The following is a 24,050-nucleotide window of genomic DNA, read 5'->3' on the forward strand; positions in this document are numbered from 1 at the left end:
ATTATCCTATTTAGCCAATTTCCGTTGTGTTTCGCCATCATCGTTGTTCATCGCATTCGCTAAATTTCCCAACAGCATAGTCAAAATGAAATATCTCATGTATTCTTAGCATAATTCGAATGAAATTATGCATATCTTTGTAATAAATGTTTAAAAGTATTTTGTTGTGTATACCTAGATTCTATTTTAAACTGCTCATACATTATATGTTTGATCATACTAGTTTATGACCAGGATTTGATGAACAAATATTAAATCCTAGTTGAGAAATAATATTAGTAAACGATCAATCTCATGTTGGACTCATTTTTTATAAGCAAAAGATATTACAAACCTAATGAGAAAATCAATTATCACATAAGGGGAAAGAAAGCATATGTTTAACTTAATGATAATATCGCGACCTAAAATCGAGCTAACGGATGATCGTGTCAATTAAATCAACTAACCTAATTCGAACCCTCCCAAGTCCTACCGAATCGCAACTTATGTTTATTCATGAAAAATATTCAATTGGAGCCGCCACTAATCATTTACGGAAGGTTGATTAGAAACCTTAATAAAATAGAGGGAGAACTATTTTATTTATACGCACCCGAGAAAAATGGGTTCGGGGACTTGGTTACATTAATTGGAAAAATTAATGCCCTTTCGGTACCAATTTCATGAAAAATTTCTTTTTAATTGATCGATGTGATTTGAATGATTTTGATTTTTTTGAAAAAATGTAATATGAGATCATATATTATGCTCCGGATGTGTATTTTCGGCAATAAAAGAAAGCATTCAAAAGCAATCAAAAATCCGAACAAAATTAAACAAAAATGCCCATAATATACCTTTAATTTCCTATTTTTTCAAAAACCCTCTCATTCCCAAAAATCTGGGCTAGAGCGAGATTTTATCCGCTACATCCTCGAGGATTCGAACCAATATGCGGATATGTGTATAGAAAAACAACGTCCCTTCTTGCCAAAGGGCAGAACATGAATTTCTATACTAAATCACCATCCCAATCTGTCCAGGGAGGTTCTCACATTATGAATACCTCAAATGTGAGCTAAATGGAGGGACTTCAGTCCGAAAGGGCTTTCTCTCACTCTCAAGAAAAGCTATTTATCCTTTCTGCATGATTTAAGAAAAATCACTCAATCTTACGATCATCGCATTCGACAAGGATCCGAGTAATCTCGTAATTGATACGACCGAGCCAATCTGGAGGTCTTGATTAGGACCATAATAATGGCTAGGTCAAAGGTTCACAAAGGTGACTCTAGTTGAGTCAAGGCTACTGAAATGAATTTCTTCGTCATCCGCTCCGGGTTCACAAGTTAAGAACCCCGCAAAAATAAGAGAGAAATAATTTTGCTCGAACCTCTTCGAGCGATGCTTAAAATCATTTAACTCTACATTAAATCAAGCACCATAATCAGAAGAGATTTGAAGGGTTGTAACGTAGGCTAGGATTGGGGACCGAGGAACAAAAAGGCTCGTTTTGGCTCGAAAAATGTATAAAAAAGGCTTGATGTTGGTGATCATTGCTGACTTGTCACCGATCTTGACCTTTAGAAACAATCTTCAAAGGATACCATTGCTGTTGTGAGATGGTAGTTTTCTGCTGAAAATTGTACTTTGCAAACCAACCTCTCTGGGGAGTCCTCTTTCAAATCGGACTCTATTGGGGATTTACGTTAAATAACATGCAAACAAATCGAAATTTATAAACTAACATACAAAAATGTACACTTGAAAATTCAAAAGTATTGTACAAATGAACAAGAATTTGAATGGGCATTGGCCTTACTTTTTGGTAGGCACTTTGCTTTTTTAATGCCCGAGATTTCCTTATGGGATCAGCCTTTGCTTTTCTTACTCCCGACTCCCATTTTTCTCTCTTTTTTTTTTTTTTCAAGAGAGACCTTGTTCTTTTTCAAAGAGATTTCCCCTTTTTTTTTTTTTGGGAGGGAGCCCTTTTTTTCAGGCTGCATTTTCTTTTTCTAATCCCATGATTTTAAATTAGGAATTACAACAAGAATAAACTTTACAAACAAAAATTATGCAAAATTTAAGATACAAGATGCATTCACACGGGAATTGTTTGTTGACTTGATCATCTCCGGTTGTGCTCCTTGGGAAAATGTTATCTTCGTCTTGGAGTGAGCAACTGATCACCAATAGAGGTTTAAGAAAGGAATTTGCAGGCTCAAGTGGGCTATACAAAGGACATAGTGTGTAGGATAGAGAAATGAATGATCTTCATCATCCTAAGGCACTTGAATTAAAATTCGAGTATAAATGCAAAGAAACCCCGAAGATTAATGTTAGTTCCGAGCAAGAAAATTTCTAACCATTTACCTCGTGTTGTTGCTGGAATTAACTCGTCATGGACCCCGATGCAAGGTGGTTCTTGACAGGGGTAAAGAAATGAGACCGCCGTTCAAAGGGGTTAATCAAGAGTTAACCTGTAGTGTTTGGAATAGATAACTGAATACCTCTGTCATTTCAACTATCGTACCTTTTGCGAGAAAACCCTTTGCCTTGTGAATGCGGAACCTAGCTACCGCTCAACTCACTAGGAGATTAAAATGTTGGACGTGTATGGAAATGTCTTGCCTTTCATCATCCCGATATGCCCCATTCTTGTTCATTCAATGTATCACATGTAGTTGTACTCCCTGTTCAGAATTGGTAAATTAAACATGAAAAACAATCAGGCATAGATCATGCAAAGTGAGAGCATTTTTTTTTTTCTTTTGGGTAAGGTGCAAAGTGTGAGCATTTTTCAAATATGCAAATGTGGCAATTCTCAAGCATCAGTCATGTTTCATGAAAATCTTATGCATTTTGCTTAGGAAACAGAGTATGAAAGAATGCGAGAAAATTATCGGGAATAAGGGAGCTCGAGTTGCCCCAAAACATGTAAGTGGGTCGAGTTGGGTGAAGACTTGAGATGCTCTAGTTGCCTCTATTCATTGGTGATCTAGTCGTATGATCCCGCAAGAAGGAAAATATCATCTTCTAAATCGTACAATTCGGAGAAAAATACCCCCTTTACAAGTCGGGGTTCGCTATCAATTTGCCCCATTTTTGAATCAAGAGGGGCTATATCGGATGATCATAGCTTTGCCAAAATGCAAGATTGCCCGAAACATGGCTAGTGCGGGGGATTTGGTTTTGAGCTTTGGCAAACAGTTTTTTTTTTCACGCTTAATCCTTCATAGCAAGTCGTGCATGAATAGGGTTATAAAAAAGATGAAATGAGCAAAAATTTGAAGAGCTCTTGATGGTCGTCATGGTCGGTCGCATATTCCTACAAAAAGGAAAGTGTTACCTTGAAAACAACATGAGATAGAGAAATATATTCCCTTTTTCAAGTTGGGGTCTGCTGCTGGTTTGCCTCATTTTCAATCAGTGTGAGTATAGTTTTGCCAAAATGTGAGATTGCCCCGGATATGGCCAATGTTGGGAACTTGATTTCAAACCTTGGCAAACAACTTTTCTCACACTTGATCCCGCATAGAAAAATGTGCATGAATAGGATCTAAAAAAAAACGAGGTGAGAATTTGAGAAGCTCCAATTATTGACCTGCTTCAGTGGTAGCTATCAAAGACGTGTCTCCTAACTTGTCACATGCAAGAAAGGAAATAGAAGATCGTTTCAAAAGTGATCGGGCAAGGTAAGATATACTCCCTTGGAGATCGGGCAGCCTTGGCTCGTCTTGTCTTTTGTAAGCCGACAAAGCATGATCAAAGGAACAGTTGAGAGCAAAGAATGGATTTGCTTCGATCGGCGATGGATCGGCGTACATGTTAGCCGACACATATAGTTGGACATGCCCCGATCAAGCTTCGACAATCGAGGATGCCCCTTGTTTCATGCTTAGGTGAACTCCGATCTTGAATTCTCTAGGAAAATGGGGACTCTGTGAATGGTCCTCTATGGGCCTAGGCCATCCGCGCATGAACTCTCGGATATATTAGACCGGCTCCATATTCCTTCGAATAATGCGACGCACCGATGAATTGATCAAGCAAGCGGCTAAGGATTGCCCCAAGGATCGTCATTTGGGATGATAAGGGGATAGCCAAAAGTAATGTTGACCGATACAAGGGTCGCCGAACATTTGATCGGCGCTAACGATCGATGAACGTCTGGCTATGGAGCTACCGCAAGTAATAGATGAGGGCGAAGCATGGATCCGCCTCATATGGTCGAAGAACTGGGATCGGCCAAGGATTTTTAACTCGATCATGAGCTTCATGGCTCAATACTTATACGTGAGGTTGCCCGGTGGTCGGCTGGACCTCATTACGTATTCGGGTTATGAATCTACCTCTTGCCCCTAGATTAATTTTCCTCGGAGATGAACTCTCTTGGCCTATGTGTTCCAAGCAGCACCGCGAGGAAAAGCATTATGACTCGTAGGTGTAGAATATTGAACCATGAAGTTGTATCCTCCGCTCGGGTGCCCCAAAGTATCCCATATCTCCTTGTTGCCTCCATCTTTGACCAGATCTGGATGTTCCAACCAAATGCTTGGGACTACTAGCGAGTCTGGATTTCCACGACAATATTCCCAATTACGGAACATGAGATTCATCGCATCAATCATATCTTGGATTTGTATCTTCAATGTGAAGCATTCCTCCAACGAGTGGCCGGCACGGCCAAAATGAAAATCACGGAACTTGCTTGGATCCACACTTCGTGCATCTTCAGCCATGGAGAAATCCTCCTCCCTTTGGATCAGTCCCTTTTTCAGCAATATTGGCTAAAGTACAAACATCGGTTGAGACAGTTGAGTAAATTCTCTAGAGATCGAAGATTGATCTTGAACCGGCTGTTTTCCACAAGCACTCGAGTGGCACGTCGTTCATCAAGAAAGATGGGACCGGAACACTAACTGAATCTAATCGGGTCGGGGAGAGTCACTAGATTCGGAGCAGACATACCAAAACAGGAATTGGTGTTGTTTAGAAGAGATGTTTGCTTTGCCTTGACTAGATGTTTCAAAAGATAAACCATCCGCCCGATGAGATTAATTAGATTGTTCATTCGTTCGTTTGACTCCTTCACTCGCTCTTTCACCTCTTGTCCTCTATTCCATCTAGGCCAATAGTTTGGCGGTTTCATTGGTCGGTCTCATAGCCACAGGGCTGGCTTGGTAGATAGGAGCTGGTGATGGGGCGTTCAAGCTAGTGCCAGTAATGACAACATCCTCTAGCAGCATGGTGTAACCGGGGACATGCTCAGAAGCCTTCTCGGGATTGCTTGCGGGAGGGATCGGAGAGGCGACGTCTTGAGGTATTAGACTGGTCGGGTGCTTAGCAAAAGCAATGGTAGTAGCCATCATATGTTCCATCATCCGGCTCATCATACCCTCAAACCTTTGGTCCATAGCCTCGAATTGCTCCCGCAGAGCTTCTTGGACCGCGTTGTTGACTCAGCTTTGTCTGCCATTTTCTTAGCCGGAGAGCGGGTAACTCGTGGGGAACCCGTGATAGATTACCTTCAAGGGAGGTTCATATGATGATTATAATGCATGAGAGACGTCAAGTCGATCCATGACTATACTAGACTCATGAACACTTGACTCGTGACCCTGACCTGCAGGTTCCAGCCTCATTGGATTTCAGGAAATTATTCATAAAAAATCATCCGTTAGTAAAAATGGTTTGAAAATTTACGAGCTTATAGAAAAGAGACTGATGAACAACTTTTGTGTTGGGCAATTGAGCTAGATCTGAGTGGACCAAATCAGTTTAATGCGTCTTTGTGAAAAATTACGTTCAGAAAACTGTTTCGTCCACCTGCTGTTAAAAGAACGAAGGGGTCCCTTAAACTGAGAATTTAATTCCAAAATTTTTCAGGCTATTAGTCAAGACATCAACCTACAACTTTCATGTTTGGTAATTTAGCAATACGGCACGTTTACTAGTAGTAAATTGCAAAATGAATCTGTAGTCTGAGAATGTGCGAGATCCCAGCCTGCTCGACCCCAGCCATTAATTCCATGATAAATAGAAAACACACTAGATTACCACAAAATTTTTTGAGATGGTGGTTCAAGATCTTACAAACATTTTTCGTTTGGACTGAGGAAATTGAATTCAACATGAAAGGGCCGTAAAAATTTGTACAAGATAGCAAGGTCAGAATGAAAATAGAACTGTTTTGTTAATCTAAAAGTGTAATCAAAGTATGACCACCATAAAATCCGAAAAAAAAAAATCCTAAACAAGAGACCTAGGAATGTGAAGATACAAGTAAAAAGACGGGACTTGATAAGACCATAAAGACAAACCTAATTTGCCATGGACCAACTCAGGAAATGAAGGGAGAAAATACACGTGCTAAAATGATGATCATGAGTTGAGAGACAAGCAGAATGGCATATGCATGCTTCATTAGCTATGTGTTTTAGAGCTTTCAAGGGCAAATCTGACTTAACGATCTAAGTCGTATCCAGCAACTTTTGAGCTTGGGGGATGTCAAGAAATCCTCTCATACCCGCAAATTCAGGCCAGAGTGGGGAATTCTCAACATGATCGGGGTCGAGGGCAAGGTCATCCATTCCTCCATCCCGAGGCCAGGCGGATCCTTCCCCGGACACCTTCCTAGGTTCAACTAACATTTTAGGGTCCAATGCAGTGTCATAAATCATGCACGACAGGTATAATTCACTCAATCATGGCATTTCATAATAAAATGAAATAATTAAATTAAATGCCAAAAATTGAGCAAACCTGCATGAAAATGATTAGAAAAATCAAGAATAATGGAGCATGATCGAGATATAATTGGATGAAAAGCAATCCAACTCCAAACAACCAGGCCAAAAATCAATCACATTCACACTCAATCAACGCAAATCACAACCAAACAATCAAGGCATGAAAATCAACGGCTTAAGTCCACCAATTTTTAGTTTTTTCAAAAATTAAAGGGTTTAATTAGAAAATTCGAAAATTGAAGATTAATTTCCGAAAATTATTTTGAAAATTTTGATTCACCCATTTTTAATTTTTGAAAAATTAAAAATTAAGTCCGTCGCCAAGCTATCGCGACCTAAAATCAGGCTAACGGATTATCGGGTCAATTAAATCAACTAACCTAATTCGAACCCTCCCAAGTCCTACCGAATCGCAACTTATGTTTATTCATGAAAAATATTCAATTGGAGCTGCCACTAATCATTTACGAAAGGTTGATTAGAAACCTTAATAAAATAGAGGGAGAACTATTTTATTTCTACGCACGAGAAAAAAATGGGTTCGGGGACTTAGTTACATTAATTGGAAAAATTAATGCCCTTTCGGTACCAATTTCATGAAAAATTCCTTTTTGATTGATCGATGTGATTTGAATGATTTTGATTTTTTTGAAAAAATGTAATATGAGATCATATATTATGCTCCGGATGTGTATTTTCGGCAATAAAAGAAAGCATTCAAAAGCAATCAAAAATCTGAACAAAATTAAACAAAAATGCCCATAATATACCTTTAATTTCCTATTTTTTCAAAAACCCTCTCATTCCCAAAGATCTGGGCTAGAGCGAGATTTTATCCGCTACATCCTCGAGGATTCGAACCAGTATGCGGATATGTGTATAGAAAAACAACGTCCCTTCTCGCCAAAGGGCGTAACACGAATTTCTATATTAAATCACCATCTCATTCCATGAGATCGTGGCTAAGGGGTGTGATTTATTTTTCCGACGGGTCTAGGCACAAAGGAGAGCATATATTATAGGCATGTTTGTTTAAAATTGTGCAAATTTTATAACAATCAAAAGCAAACAAACATGACGAAAATAAAATAAAAATGAGTCAATTTATTTTGGATTTTCGAAAATATGAGAGGGGTGGCCAAAAATATGGCATTGGGGTCCACTTCCTCACCTAAAAAGCTTGATCCACTTTTAATTTGAGAAATTATCTTTAAGGTTTGAAAATTTAATTTCAAATAATTCTCAAAAAATGGGATGATTATCCAATCGAACGCAAATATTATCTCTAATCAAATGTGTTCAGAAAATTCACCGGAGCTAAGATAAGGTAACAACATAGCGGTTCAACCAACCAACTCATATGCTAAAGATAAACGTTCACCGCAAAATATTATCCGTGACAAATTCGACGTTATCTAATTTAACCATTCCCGATGATCAGATAAGATTCGGAGCTAATAAACCTAATCTATAACGTCAAATAAACAAGGATCATATCAAGCAAACAATCATGGACAAAATTTGGAGCATGGGTCATCCACGAGCAAAAGGGCAATTAGACTAAGGATTACGGTATTCTAAGAATCAATAGTTCACCCATGACGCTCAACTTCTAGGAGATCATCACCACAAGAGAATTAATTTCACATGTCAATTTCAGCCATGAGAACATACGTGCATGCAGAATTCCCATCAACTCATCAAAAGTTCTGATTTTTCAAGAAGACAGAATTTCATGCCAATAATCCGCGATTTTTAATTTTACTATGAAGAAGACTCAATTTTTCACATCTTGATCACAAATCCATATATATTCGTCAAAGTATACGATCATATATGCATGTTATGAAGTTAACACACAATGGATTGCAATCAAAAGCGAGAAATTTATACCTTTTACAAAGCAGTTTCCACACACGCGCAGTCTGGAAAATTTGTCCAAGAACGCGCCTATCCGAGCTCGAATCACTGCCAAACTTTTCCGGGAAGTCTAGCACAAATAACAAGACAATTAGAGCTCCAAATAATGCCAAGACAGGGGCCGATCAACCTGGTTTCACTGCTGAACAGAGGCGGACAGCAGAGGGTCTCGAGCGAAACAAATTGATTCTCGATCGGCGGTTGAAGCTTTGGGCACCAGTGGTGATTGGCGCGCTGTGGTGACTCCGAGACCGAGCTGGAACACCGAAGGAGCTGCTGGACAACTGAGAACAGCGCTGGACAACTGAGGCTACGTCACGTGCAGAGGAGGACGACTGACCCTTCGACCACAAATGATGGAGCTTGATCACGTGCGCACGATTGGGGTTCCGCCGGTCGAGGACTATCTCCAACGTCCCATTTAGTCGAACACGTAGAACCTTTCTTTAACTCTCAAGCGCCAAAAATTCTGATGGGTTCCAATGGCCTTATATTTTTTGTGTGGCCTCCTATCTCGATGGTGTTAGGCAAATTCATGCACCATGGGAGCATGAACTGCACAAGGAAAAATTTCTACACCGCACAAAAGTTGGTTAGTCAAAGGGCACCAAGGTCAACAAATCAAGACAAACTTGAGAGTATTGAACTAAAAACTAAATTCGTCAGTGCAAAAACTGGTTTTCATGAGTGCGGGAAATTCAGAACAAAAGCATCTGTCGGAGGGACTCGGAAGTAGCAATAACACCGACACCAAAGATCGCCTTGATTTGATAGGCGGACGGTCGGACAAAGGCAACCGATGATGTGCTCGGCTGGTCATGAATGCACCGCATGATCAACAACTCCATCGTTGAAACAAGCAGGTAGGAGCACGGGATCATCAATGGTCTTCGAGATGAGTCTTCTTCTCTGGCTTTTCTTGGCCTTTTTGTGGCCAATTACTATGCAAGAAAACAAAACAATTAAAAGCATAGATTGATGAAAAGTCAGTGTAACCAATAACCATGGCAGAAGGGAGAAGAAATCGGCTATGAAGGCTTCTTCATGGCTTCAACCGCCTGACGCTCGCTCCTCGTTGTTTTTCCTTTTGGCCGTATCTCCTGCGCCTTTCAATTGTGGCTGTCTCTCTCCATCCTTCCGAGAGTTTGCCGTGTGTGCAATTGTGTACGTGAATTCCCCCCCAAATGTGAACCCTACGTGTGTATTTATAATGGTGAGCTAGGGTTTACGTTTTATTTTCATTATTTGCAAAATTGTCCCTCAACTTGTGAAAATTGCAATTTGATCTAGTGACAAAATATTCACCCATGAAGCCTTTTTTTTCAATTAATGGACATTTTTAATTAAAAGGATTTTCCCGAATTAAACAATAAACGGGCTGATTTAAGCTCAAAATTATTCCAATAGCCTTGTTAATTTTCGGCACGCACCCCTTCTTGATTGCCAAAAAATCCAAACTAAGCCTAGTCCAGTCCTCTATCAAATTGAGCTCAATTGATTTGCCTCTGGCCTGAATGTAATGATATGCATGATTGACGAAAAGTAAATATGCAGTGCATGAGAAATTAATTTTTGTGAGAACTATGATAATTCTCATTTTATACTTAAATGAATAATTTACTAAAAATCAAAATTTAGGTGTCAACAGATAATAAAGTAACAGAATTCAACTCCATATCAACCATCCAAACGTTCATGTGTGATATAATTTTCGCTACCTATTATGCATATTGATATCATATTACATTTGACATGACACAACGTTGAATTAGCACAATGTACTGTATAGATTTAGTGGGGATTTGGATATGATTAGCGATCCAAAGCAGTCGGCTCCAATGGAAGTCCTGGACATGACCTATGGCCACAAAGAGAAGCCCAACCGGGACTTGGATTACTTAACTAACAATTTTTCTTTTTCGTAGAGATTCGACATTGACCCAACTATTTCTAAAGGAGATAATTAATAGGAAAACATTGACTATCAACTAGACCTATCTCCGACAAAAATATAAATTTAGACCTGTCAAACGGGGTGGGTCGAGTTATAAATGGTCCGACCCATTAATCCATTTATGATCAATTTATAAGTAGTACAAATTTCTTGACCCATGCCCAACTTGACTTACCCGATCCGTATTACTAAAAACCTTATAGATTTAAACCAACCTAAGATAAATTATTTCATAAAAATTTATAAAAAAAAATTACAATACTAAATCATTGTGGACAAATTTGTCTATTTTTTTTATTTTTTATTTTGTTACCAGCGAGGGTCACCGACAGACCGGGCTCTCGCCGGGAAAAAAAAAAGTAAAAGAAAGAACAAGTAAAAAGAAGGGGTATAGGCCTTTTAAGTGACCCAAATGGGTTGTCTTAAGTGGGTTGTACATGGATTCACAATGACCCATTTATAACCTATTTATTTTGGCATCTTTATTTTGTGAATCCATCATGTTGGTCTGTTGAGTTTGTTATAACCCATTTAAATGCTTGTGAGTTATTAAATGGGTTTTGGACCCACTTTGACATGTGTACTATCAACCATAGTTGAATATCCTTGGACTATGGCAAAACCAAATTAGCAGTTGAGAGGACGAACCTTAAACTAGTAATTTGGATTTTGCTCATTTTGCACGAGACTTGTCCGTTCTTCTAAGGTAGTGCGTTGTAGGTCATGCTCTCATCCTAAATTCCACACTCGCAATGTCGAATCCCATCAAAAGCGTTCACAGCCACCTTTTACGCTCCACTTGTCCATTGGGTTTGTTACCAATAATGAAGTTCGGCCTTACGTTTGTTGCGAATCCAACAATGCCCATTTTGCAATTATAAGAAGAATAGAGATTTTTAGAAAATCTAAGAATGTTGAGCTAATACTTTCCCAGCAAAAAAGGAAATGTACACGAGTTAAAAGGTTCTATTTTTGTCATTGTAATGTCACGCGGAAAACGATGGGATGAAATTGATTAACAAAAGCAAGGAGGGAGCGAATTGAATATGAATTACACAGATATGGTGTCAATACATGATCAACTTATTAGAGGTACATGGAGAGTGCAAACATAAAGATACTATGCAATCCTCATAGCGTCAAGATATGACTTCCCTTGGAGCTCACGAGAGAAGAGTCCCCTCAAGTAATCGGCCATGCCTATCCTTCTGAACAATGCTGGCTTGTCCAGTGTGATCAAGCTCGGTGCTGGGCCGAACTCCCCTTCCAATTTCGGGCTGTGAAATGTGGCAATTGAGAGCCTCTCCTTCATCGAGTTAACTATTGCTCGATGCTCAATGCTACGATAAGTACCATTCGTCACAATCTATGTCGATCAACAAATACACAAACAAATTTGTCATCCCTTTGATGTATATGGTCCGCGATATTCTATCATCTATAGCCACTAACTAGCTCATTGCATTTGAATAAACAATGATGTCATTCCCCGCATTCCATAATTGAAATGTCCACCATTTATTCATGATTATTGTTGCATTCGCAGCCGCATAATTTTCGTTTAGATTGATGATTCATCCATTTTCATGCATTTATAAGAAAAGTCGTATAAATTGTGTATGAAATAACAGTCATTACCTCTAAAATGTCTCCGATGTTGACAATGAATGCATTAGGAAGGGGCTTGACAGAGACCCACTTGCCTTCTTTCCTTACTTGGAGACCTTCCTTTTCATTGACTTGGAGAAGAATGGTGAGGCCTGTGGAGTCGGAGTGAGGAGTGAGGCCGATGACGAGCTCGGGTCGCGGACACGGCGGGTAATAGTTCATCCGAATGGCTTGCCTGCCCTCATCAAACTGTTCTACCATGTCCTTGGCGTCCATCTTCAGAGCTTTTGCCATGAGAAGGAGTATCTTCGTTGCAAGGTCTCGTAGCTCTGAGGTGTATTCATCTAAGACGTCTCTGCAAAATAAAAGGATGATACATATAAGTTAGAGAGAGAGAGAGAGTCGCAAAATATGAGTCACAGATATAAGTGTTGGGTTTATCCCACATCCCTAGTGGAAGAGGCTAATGGTTAGTTTATAAGTATAAAGGAAAACCCCATCCTTTGAGCTAACTTTTGGGGAAAATAGACCCAAGAACACCCAACACTGGTATTGAAGCCTAGGTTACCAACAAGTTTGGACCCAATGGTCACATAGAGAAGATTGCTAGATGAACAATTAACTACTTACTAAAACTGAAACTACTTGTTGTCTAAAAGCTAGCTCAAAAAGTGAAATTTTTCCTCACACGTATAAAGTGACCACCAGCCCTTTCCATAAGAGATGCGGTGTGATCCGACTTAAGCTTGATGTCTACGGGAAAAATTAATTGTTCATACGGGATGTGTAGAAGTCAATACACAGGCTGTGCATGCAGCATTCATCGTAAAATTAAGGGATTCATGATTATGTGGGCTAATCTTGAAGCTAGTATTACATGCATCCGGCTCATACTGTTGTTTTATTTAATTTTGGAATGCTTGGTTATATCATGCATATCTGGTCGCACACTCTAGACATAATTTATTGACACGGTCTCATTAATCTTATAATGCATGCAAAATAGGTTATGTATGGTACCCAAAATTTTGTAAAAGTCATAAATGGAATTTCTCTTTGAACGACAAACCTATTCATATTCTTAATTAAATAAATCTCATTAGAATATCAACAACCCACTTTTTGTTCTTGAATTTTAGGTCACCAATTCTTATACAGTCACGCCAATACTATTCTCCGCTGGTCTTTCGACGAATCATTTCCCTGTTGAAATGTTTTATACCCGAGTGGATTTCATTGTTATTTCTACGCAAAACCTAGAAATACACGAACTTCAAAAGAAGTGTTTACTAAATACTAAGATTTATATATCTACGATTGAACAGTTACCAAAACCCTTAAAAAAAAGTGTTCCTCAATTGACGCTAGAGATCCGGGAAGGCATATGCTCTCCTCGTAATCTACCTCATTTTGATTGGATTGTTCTTTATGAAAAAGGCATGGGCAAAAATTATTCTAATTGTAAAGAAATTATAAAATAATGTCATCGTGATCTTCGTTTGATTCGGCCAGCTGTAATTTGCCGACCAATTAACGAAATCTGAATGGCCTGAATCCAATATAGAATGTTTCCCCAACTGTGCTCAAATTGCGTTAACAATTGTATCACCTGCGCACGAAAAGCTGAAAGCGACAAATCTTTGTCCTCATTCCCATGTCTCAATCATCAACCAAATTATGCGTACGAAGACAGCACTACATGAATTATTGTTTCGTGTGACGCTAGGGTATATTAGCATAAATTTGTTCAACTCCTTTGTATTAAAAAATTGGTTCTTCTACTTCCCTCCTTTTTCACCGTGTGCATTCGTCTCGAAAACCTTAGGCCAGCCCTCTATTGCCGCCACATCACACACCATTTTCTCGGCCATTGTCATTGCTTTTCTCTAACACGATATTAAAGTTAGGTTATGCTCCTACTTACTTCATATGTGTGTCTATCCTATTCATTAATGTCTTTTTTCGCCCATTAGTTTAAGTTTTTGAAATTGGACTTTCTAACATATATGGATGGTGAGGTCCATTGGTTCGTCAATGCTGGCGGGGTGATAGTGGTAGAGACAACCCGTGTGCGACATGGTCTGTGGGCAAGCTATGCGCGTGCACGTGGGGAATGAGAAGGGCAGACATAGAAGAGGAGAAAATAGAATAAAAGAAGGGGAAATTGGGCAAATCAAATCTGCCAATTTAATCCTCCTTCATCCTGATGTCTTACCCTCGGAGGGTAATAAGTTTACTCCCCCAAATTTAGACAATTCCGACTCTTTTTAACAAAATATCCATTTGGTATAAAGTGTCTCGATCCATGAGAATGAGAAAGGGAGAAAACCTGAACGGGGAAGGAAGCATGGGAAAAAGACGAGGTTTTCGCAAATGTCTTGGGAGGGACACCATGAAAAAGAGGTCGGCCCAATCAAGCTTCTGCTCCTCGGACACAACAAACGCCTGCCCAAAACCCTCCAAGTCTCCTTCTTCTTGCCAGAACTTCCTCTTCTCCTCCATTGGAAGCTTGAACAACTCTTGTATTCCCAACTTCACCTCCTCCACCAGTGAACAACTCACTCCATGGTTTATCAACTGCGTCCACACAAAGGGAACGGTTACCTTCAACAGGCGACTTCTTGAAGTAATCCTCACAGAAAGAAAAAGAGTAAAAGCTACCCTCCTAAAATATTACCTGGAAGAATCCCCAATCTCTGCATGCAACGTGCAAATTTTCCAGCTCGGACTCCATCAAATCGAGATCGCCTGACGACAGCTTGCTCATGTCGATTACTGGTACTTGAAGCAACAAAGATCCATGATCGTCGTGCATGAGAGGATGATCTTGGTCGGCACGGATATAGCGAGACGGAACTTCGGTTATAGCCTCTTTTGCCAACTCCTGAACGCATGAGACTGGCAGAGAACCGCCAAGCTTTGTGAGATTCGCGTCCATCGTCACAATGAGAGGATCGGACGACAAGAACCTCAAAAGAAGTGGTGATTTGTGATGGACAAGAGTTAATTTACATTAGCTCTTTGTGGTGGGCTTCCCTTATAGTAGCTTGCTTAAAGACACACTATCTTTATATAAGTATTTACTTTCATCCCCACAAGATTCTTGATGCCGATTAAAAAAATTATATAATTCTTTAATTTTATTTTTCTTCACCCAGATTATTGTTTAGTTATATACAACGAATCCATAACCCCCAAGTGATGGACGGGACAGGGCCATGTGCACGTTGATGGACACCCATTATTCATGGCCAATCACGACATTCAATTGAGGGTTTAATGGTTGTAGGATGTTACCTAACCTGGTCCCCCATTTATCGTAATTGCACGATGATCATCTGCAAGGGGGACGTATGGTCTGGCGTAACGTGATTTAGTCACGTATCAAGACATATCGAGGCCTATATTAAATCATACGAAGTAAAAAGACACAAGCTTCCAAACAACTGTTGAGGTGCACGTGTGAGTTGTGCTAGTGTTTGCACCAAAAAATTATCGATTTTTTGTTATTATCAACAATTAATATACATAATTAATGAGAATAGAATTTGGTCTTGTATGAATAGAATTACTGATAACGTGATGACTCGACAACTTTAATGAATCGACAAAAAGTGGAGTCAACAATTTTGGATGTAACAATCAATGTAGCAGAATAAAATAACTGTCAAGATAGTGAGTCGAGGAAATTGTTGAGCTAGCTGAGTTGAAGAAACCATTGATAACCGTTGGTAACATATTTTTGTAACTTCCATTTGTAATCTCTGTTTGTAACCTCTATTTGTAATCTTCGTCGATGACCATCGATTGCAAACTTTAAATAGCTACATCGAACTTTGCATCGTAATTTTCAAAGACCACATACAAACAAATTCGAATTTATTATCTTTATCTTTACTTTCCTGTAATGCACTTTAGTTTTATTGGCTGTAATTTTCATATTGGTATCGTCGATTAAATTTCGGTGGGCATCTCTATCGTGTGTGTTGCTTCGTCAATTAAATTTTGGTATGGTATCATTATGTGGTCAAGCTTTGTCATCGATTGAATTTTAGCGGGGTCTATTTTGTGTTTGGTTCATTTGCAATAATGGTGCTTTCCAATCTTTGTAGTTGATTAAATTTTGGTATGGTTTGTGTTTATACAATATCATCGTAATTCAAGTTGTTGATTCTCCTGTTTGCTTGGATATTTATTGTCCAGAGTTACCACAAGACTTGTTCTCCTTTCATTAAAAATTGAAAAACAACTTTCGGTGAAAGATATTCCGCTGCGGGAGAAATTTCAGCTAAACATCTTTTTGGGATGTTTGATGAGACCAGTGTGGGCGACTTAAGGAGATACGATGGCACGTACGAGGAATTAACTTGATCCCGATAATGTTGGTGGTAACAATTCGCCACCGCCGCCTACCAATGATAGGATAGGACGTTATGAGTCATCAACTGCACGATCGGTGGCGGATTAAGCCCAATGTGCAGATGTTGACATCTCGAGACAACTCATCGATGAGCATAGAAGACAATTAGACCCAAGTCCCGCAATGTTGTCTACCATGAAGAATATTCTCGATGAACATTAGAGGGAATGGCTAACCACCTGACGAAGCACCTTATCGACATGGTCAAGTCCATGATCGTCAACACTTTTTATAAGGTCATGTACGGGCCAAGAATGTTAAGCCATTCAATTCGGATGCAAGAGAATCCTATCAATCTTGCACCTTCTTGAATTTCGCAAAGGGTCAGAAATTTTTTGTACGATCCAAACCTGTGGGATGGTACCTGTTGATTGAAGTAATTTGCAAAGGGTTGAAATTATTGGTACAATGCAGACCTATGGGATGATACTGGTCGATAGAATTAATTTGCAAAGGGCTGAAACTGTTGGTAAATGGGATTAGGCTGGCCACTTGGGCCCGATCCGCCTATGAGAATTTGATCTCCAGGCCTAAGAAAACATGGACGACCTTATATTAGAAATGGGCTCATCCGTTCAAGCCTAGTCCTATCAGGAACAAAACTAAGCCCAAACACATCAAAACTTAGATTGGACCTAAAACCAAAGCAAAGCCCAAATTTGCTAACATGCAAGTTAAGCCCATTATATTACTTTCTTTCTCTCCATTTTTATATTCTTTCTTTATTCATTATTGCTAACTTGAGTTCGATTAGCTCATCTTCTCTTTGTCCTTTTTCCAGAAACTCACCAAGCCTTCCTCGTCATCATTTTTATGTAAACTTAGACATTTATGGGTTAACAGCTCCTGAAGACGCTTGAAGCTTCGTTAACCTAGAATATTCAAATATAATACGGAGATATCATTATCCCATCTTCGCCTATCTTCATCCACTTCCCCACTTCCATCCGCTGGCCACCATCTCAAACTCCATCCGCTCAAAACTCAGACACGGCCACAACCTCACACAATCATGATATCAACTACCGGCCATCCCTTTCCGACTACCAGCTCCAAACACAAATAGATTGTCGATGATAAGTCGGAAGAAGATGAGGACAATGTCAAGTCATCATCCCCCTTGAGGGCATGATAATTGATCAAGAGGCTCAACTATATTGGCAACACCACATCCCTCAAGAGCCCAATCCTCCACCTGAATCACTACAACTCTTGATTCAAAAGGTTCTTATAAAAACCAATACATAATAATGTACCAAAAAAGTCAGAATTGATTGATATATTTCTTGAAACGGACTCCGCAATTTCTTATGGGCACATGCATCCCAAGTAATTCAGTCTAAAATAGTATCTCTGAAAAAAAAAAAAAAAAAGACATTCAGTCGTTCGCAGCCATATAGTACGGGTAACTTAATTGAGAAGCAAATGGACATAAGAATCAATATAGTTCTACTTGCATTTGGCCAGAAAACCTCAATAGTGATTCAGCTTCATAGATGGCAACTACACCTAGTAATGAACAGAACATACGGACAAACATGGACAGAAATCAAACGAACAACAGGCGAGGGGCACTCCAGCTAAGAAGGAATGAATTCACAAAACACATCAAATGATAGATATTTTGTAGAAAATCAATTAGGACACGTGGATTGCTCTTTACTCAATCGATAACACGAGCTAATTCACACGGGAAAAAGACATGAAGCTCATGCCCACAATGGCTGATTTAGAGAGGGAGAGAGAGAGAGGGGACATTGAAAAGAACGAACGGGAAAAAGGGGGATTTTCTAAGCAAAAATGAGTTTTTGTCGTTTACTTGTGATTGTGGCCGGCGTATCTCAATAAATTTAGAGGGGAGAGAATTTCGATCTTAAATTTGCATGTTCATATTTTGATTGGCTCTCTTGTACTGTTTACCAGAAATGATTCATCACGTTGTCGATAATTCTACTTATATATGATGAAATTTTGCTTTCATCAACCAAGTCTATCACTGTCTAAAATAACAACAAATGGGTCATTTTTTTATGCAAACAACCACAACTGATTGGCAGATGGTGGCTAAAGAAAGGTTATTGGTCGCTACATTTTTCAGCCAAAGGTTCGTTATAGAGACCGGCCCAGCGCAGAGCCTCATTACTTATGACTTATGAGTCAGCGTCACTGATTACTAAAGATTTAAGAAGAGTCTCTTTGCTCGCAAGCTCCAAGGCAAATCCTACCTCGATGTCATGAGAATTTCAACAAAACAAGATTAAGACCATCTAATTTGAGAGTGAATGAATTGTTGCGAGATGAAAATTGCATCGGTTAGCATGAATAATGCGGCCAAGAAGGACCTAGGACATTTCTAAGCGTGAGAAAATCTTCTATGAAAAATTTTCAATTAGATTAAGGGCCTACATGGCAATGATTCTGGTTTTTCGATTCTGTTTCCTGAAACAAAAAAGGATGATAATCATATTTGGTAACGTAAATGATTCTAATTCTGATTCTATTCCCGAGAACAGTTTTGAAGCAAAAATAAGAACAAAAAAAAATTAGTTCTGAAAAAAGAATCAATTTTGAAAATCATAAAATAGAATAAAGTCCCACATCTCTCATTTTTCCTTTTCGGTTCTCTCATCACTTTTCATTCGATCTAAAACAAAACAAGGTCTCACTTTCAAAGAAAAATATATAAGATAATAAAAAAATATAAAAAAAAATTCTAAAAAAATAAGGAAAATTTCAGAAAATCCCTAAAAATAAAAAAATTTTAGATTAGGCTAGTTTGACCTCATTTTCATAAATTTGACCCTAGATTCCCTAAATTTCATAGATTTTATTCTTTTTAGGAAAATCATAAACACCTTTGAAATCAAACCCGAACCACATTTCTCTAAGCTCTTAGGGCTTCATTAGGGTTTTATGATGCAATTTATTAACGTCATGATTCCTTGATTGGGCACTTGATTTCATTGGTTGTAATTTTCTTAGGTTTAAGTATTTTAGACTTAGTTTAGTTTTAGAAAATTTTGGAAAAAGACAAAAACAACATGCATGAACACTTAGCATTGGCTCACTACATAGGTTTAAAAATGAATTAAAATTTTGCTTGAAAAACGTTTTGAAAACACTCAACTTTAGTGCATAAAGGGCGTCGATGGAAACACCAACGTAACCAAGTCCTCGGACTCTAGATTTCTCTAGTTGCGTAAAATCGAATGGTTTCTCTCGACCATTCGATAAGGTTCCCAATCCACCTTTCTCAAAGATTGGTGGTGACTCTATTTATATGTACACATAGACACGCCATCGATTATGCTAAGATTGAATTTGATATTCCTTTGTTGTGATTTGGTATAGGCCTACTAGGGCCCGAGCTAATATGAAATCACACACTAACCCAACATGGTCTATCCTTTTTTAAGCTAAAAATGACTCATTATGACATGACAATTAGACGGAATAGCATGAAAAAAATGTTATATGCAATACACAATATGTTATATGGAGAATCAATTCATTAATATTATTAATTAAATGTAAGATGGAATTTCACAAGGTACTTATCCTTTTTTAAAAATGACTCATTATGACATGACAATTAGACGGAATAGCATGAAAAAAAATGTTATATGCAATATACAATATGTTATATGAGAGAATCAATATGAATTAATATTCAATTAATTCGAAATGTAAGATGGAATTTCACAAGTTACCTACGTAATTATTTAACTTAAATGACAAAAATTGGGAAAAGATATCATTTTAGAGAATAAAAATTTTGTACGATTGCTTAAACGCATTTCGTTCCAAGAACAAAAATTTTATACAGTTATCAAACACGTTCTGATCCTCTAAAACTTATCTAGGAAACAAAATTAGAAAAAATAATTTTAATCAGAATCACTTTTTCGAATCAAAATCATTGTGCGTATGTATTTTATTAAATTTTTCAATAGGATTTACTTTTAATAACGTGGAAATGTGATTGGGCTCATCTAGTAAAGAGCATGTGGACTTATCCGTACTTGAAGCTCCGAACGTGAGAAGCCTTATGGTGAAACTCCTGCCTAGAGATATTTCCTCTGAGCCTTGGAGACGACATGGACAACAGTCAAGCCTTGGTGACAAACTTAGGCTCCGCTCGAAATGACCAAATCAATTGATTCGAAAATTTACATGGGCGTTTGGGCTTTTTCTGATTTTTCATTAGCATGTACCCAAGCCTCGTGCAAACCCAAGTAACAGGAAAATAGATATTGGCCTTCTTGGAAATCCATGTGTTAAACGGAGCACATTTGTTTTTTTACGAAAACATCAGCTGTTGAAAGATCCTCCTCACCCTCTACTGTGTGGCATCACGTAAGGAAAATATATTCGTGGTCAACGAAATCTTATGCTTAAATTATCTAAAATATTAGAATCCAATTTGACCTCTCCTGTCTTCAGAACCATACCAGCTGCTTGGACCTTAGACTCGGAAACCGGACCAAGTACAAAGCGAATTAAGAATGACACGTGGGATTTGATAAATGAGGTAGATGCACCCAAAAAAATTAGGTAAAACTTGACTATGATATTATGTTTGAAAGTTCAATAAAAAAACTTGAAATAATATACAGAGAGAAATCACATGCATAGAAAGAGAATATGCAGTCGACAAGATGAATAGGACTACAAGAATTAGACCGTGAGTGATACACTCACACTCGTTTTTCTACGTGAGGGTTTGGAGACCCTGAATTGATGGTAGCTGCACAATTCATCCCTGTCCCTTCCCTGCTCCCTACTCCCTCCCTCCCTCCCTCCCTCTCCCTCTCTGTCTCTCTCGAGTTCTGTAATCATTGTCATCATCTTTTATCACTTGTTGTTTTTTGAATACTTTTTTGATGTGGTCCTCATGGAATGACATTTTTCGATCATTTAAAACACATGGTCTTAATGGATATATGAGTGCACCATCTTTGACAATTGTTAAAATTTTCTAGGTGCGATGTTTGAAACATCATGAAGTATTGGTCCGTTTATTTGAAGAAAAAATATTTTTGTAAAATCATTTATTGACTTTTCGATATTTGGATGACCAAAAACTTGTTCATCTATGGAAAACGTTTTCCATTGATTAAAAATAACAAGATTAAATTGGGGAAAAAGAATTCCCCTTCTAGCAAGAAGGAAATTACTTTCACTAAATCACTAAACAAATGAACACTAAACATTTTCTTTGACAGTAATTTTTCATGAAAAATATTTTTCTTTATCTTCAATTTTTTTTGTAAAACAAATGCACCCTAAATTGCACTTTGAATATCCCTAACTTTGAATGACCTAAAAAATGAGCGAAAGACCCTTGGCACATCATAAGTGACCGAGAGACTTCCCCTTCACATTGTCAAGGAAAACACATCTAAATCTATGTTACAATAGTCAATTCAGTCTCAATATTTTCAATTATGCCAATTTAGTCATATACCTTTCAATTGTGCCAATTTAGGCATAAAACTATTAATAATTTGTCAATTTAGTCCTAACCCTTTCAATGATTCACTAGTTTAGTCCTTCCAGTCAATTTTGTTCAAAAATCATTGATGTAATGTAATCAGCGTCTGTCTTCCTATAAGACATAGCCGACGCCGACGTTGACAATTTTTAAAATTTTTAATTTTATGATTTTTTTTTTTTTCCCTTTTTCCCACCGTCGAGCCTTATCGATGGCTGGCGAAGGTCGCCGGCCTTAGATAAGGGCTGCTCGATTGGCCGTTGAGGGCTACACTTGCCTAACCAGCCTCTCTCAAGCGGGCAAGGACAACCTTCGCCTTCGCTTGATCTGGCAAGGATCATTGCCTCTCTTGCCACCCAGGCTTGTCCGTCTCTCGCTCGAAGCTGGCGGAAGCAATGATAAAATTAGAAGGAAAAAAGTTTAAAAAAAAAAAGAATCCACTTCAACGCCGCTCATGCCACATAAGATAGTCGGCTCTAACTAGACAACCACGTAAGGGATTTTTGATCGAAATTGGCGAAAATGACTAAATTGGCAATTCGTTGAAAGGTTTATAACTAAATTGGCAATTCCTCAAAAGCTTTATGAATAAATTGACACAATTGAAAGGTTTAGGACTAAATCGGTTATCGTATAATAGATTTAGAATTAGCTGAACAATTTTCCCCTTTCTCGATACACCAAACCAAAAGCTTAGCCCGGTTGATTTGTTCTATGTTTTCTACAAATAATTGATTAACTACATTCGTTAGTGAAGACTGATTTTTGGAGGCCGGTTACTAAGGCTACATATATTTTGCAAAAAATGAATGATTTAAAAAAAACAATGCAAAAATAATCGCAAGTGTTGCATACAAAAATAAATGAACGGAAAAAAAAATTGTTCACTGAATAAATATTTAAAGTGATAAAATTAATATATATATTTTTAATCATTCATTTTCCTTGAAACAAGCGGAGTTTAAATCGGTTAGCCTAAACTTAGGGTTAAAAGAGTCTTGGAACCAACGTTTGCAAATTCACCCTCTTTTTCAGTAAATTGTGCCTTATTTTGTGATATTAAATTCAATTTACTTGAATTGATTTATTTGTGTTGCTGAACACGGGTTTTTGTTTCCCCCAAAATGGTGCCATTCACTTTAGTCCCCGACCTTTAGCAATCGAGTGTTCATCCTTTAGACTTCAACTTTTGTGAAATTGTGATCCTATTTTATGGATATTGAATTTGGTTCCCAATTGTTAAACGTCACCATTGACAATATATCTAGTTTCGATGGGGAAGAAGGAAATTTGTAATTGATATTCATTACATATCTTGAAGAATTACATGATATTTATAGACCCTTTAGATAATTAGAACAATTAAAACTATCTTGAAAACAAGCAACAATAAGTAAACATAATTTCCTAGATAATAATTTCCAAGACTCCAATTCACAAGATGAGCTTGGGTTACGAAAAGTCTTTTTCATTTCCAATAGCCTCCTTTAAACCGAGCTCATCTTGACCATGCCGATCATTCTCTTGAGTTTAAGGAAGGAGTCCATCTTTAATGGCTTAGTAAACATATCAGCCACTTGGTCTTCCGACTTGCAAAACTATAACACAATCTCCTCGAACTTCACTAGATCTCGAATGAAATGATACTTTATATCAATGTGCTTGCTTCTTCCATGAAAGACCGGATTCTTTGCAAGGGCAATTGCTGACTTGCTATCACAATTAATCATTGTCGGATGCTCCCGCTTATGACGTAACTTAACGAGCATCAATTTAGCCAAATTGCTTGAGTAGCACAATAAGCTGCTGCTATGTATTCCGCTTCCGCATTGGACCAAGCAACCACATGTTGTTTCTTCAAGGACCAAGAAAAAATTCTATTTCCTAAAGAGAAGATATAACCGGAAGTACTTTTCCTTT

General features: G+C 38.2%; 1 protein-coding gene across 1 annotated transcript; it reads right to left on the minus strand.

Annotated features, from left to right (window-relative positions):
• Nucleotides 1-11,713: 11,713 nt before the first annotated feature.
• LOC115730822 (protein SRG1-like) lies at nt 11,714-15,190 on the minus strand. Its single transcript, XM_048276615.1, has 4 exons — nt 14,894-15,190; nt 14,546-14,793; nt 12,247-12,571; nt 11,714-11,974 (listed from the first exon to the last, which is right to left on the minus strand). The coding sequence occupies exons 1-4, from the start codon at nt 15,152-15,154 to the stop codon at nt 11,729-11,731; spliced, it is 1,080 nt and encodes a 359-aa protein (XP_048132572.1). The 5' UTR covers nt 15,155-15,190; the 3' UTR covers nt 11,714-11,728.
• Between the last annotated feature and the right edge of the window lie 8,860 nt (nt 15,191-24,050).

This window comes from Rhodamnia argentea, chromosome 3 (genome assembly GCF_020921035.1).
Source record: "Rhodamnia argentea isolate NSW1041297 chromosome 3, ASM2092103v1, whole genome shotgun sequence".
Lineage (NCBI taxonomy): Eukaryota > Viridiplantae > Streptophyta > Magnoliopsida > Myrtales > Myrtaceae > Rhodamnia > Rhodamnia argentea.

Coding starts and splice junctions, on each gene's coding strand:
- LOC115730822 (XM_048276615.1), bottom strand. CDS start 15,154: ATGGACGCGAATCTCACAAAGCTTGGCGGTTCTCTGCCAGTCTCATGC. Junction 12,572..14,545: donor ATGCTTCCTTCCCCGTTCAG/GTTTTCTCCCTT, acceptor TTTATTTTGCAG/AGACGTCTTAGATGAATACA. Junction 11,975..12,246: donor ACATCGGAGACATTTTAGAG/GTAATGACTGTT, acceptor TGATCGACATAG/ATTGTGACGAATGGTACTTA.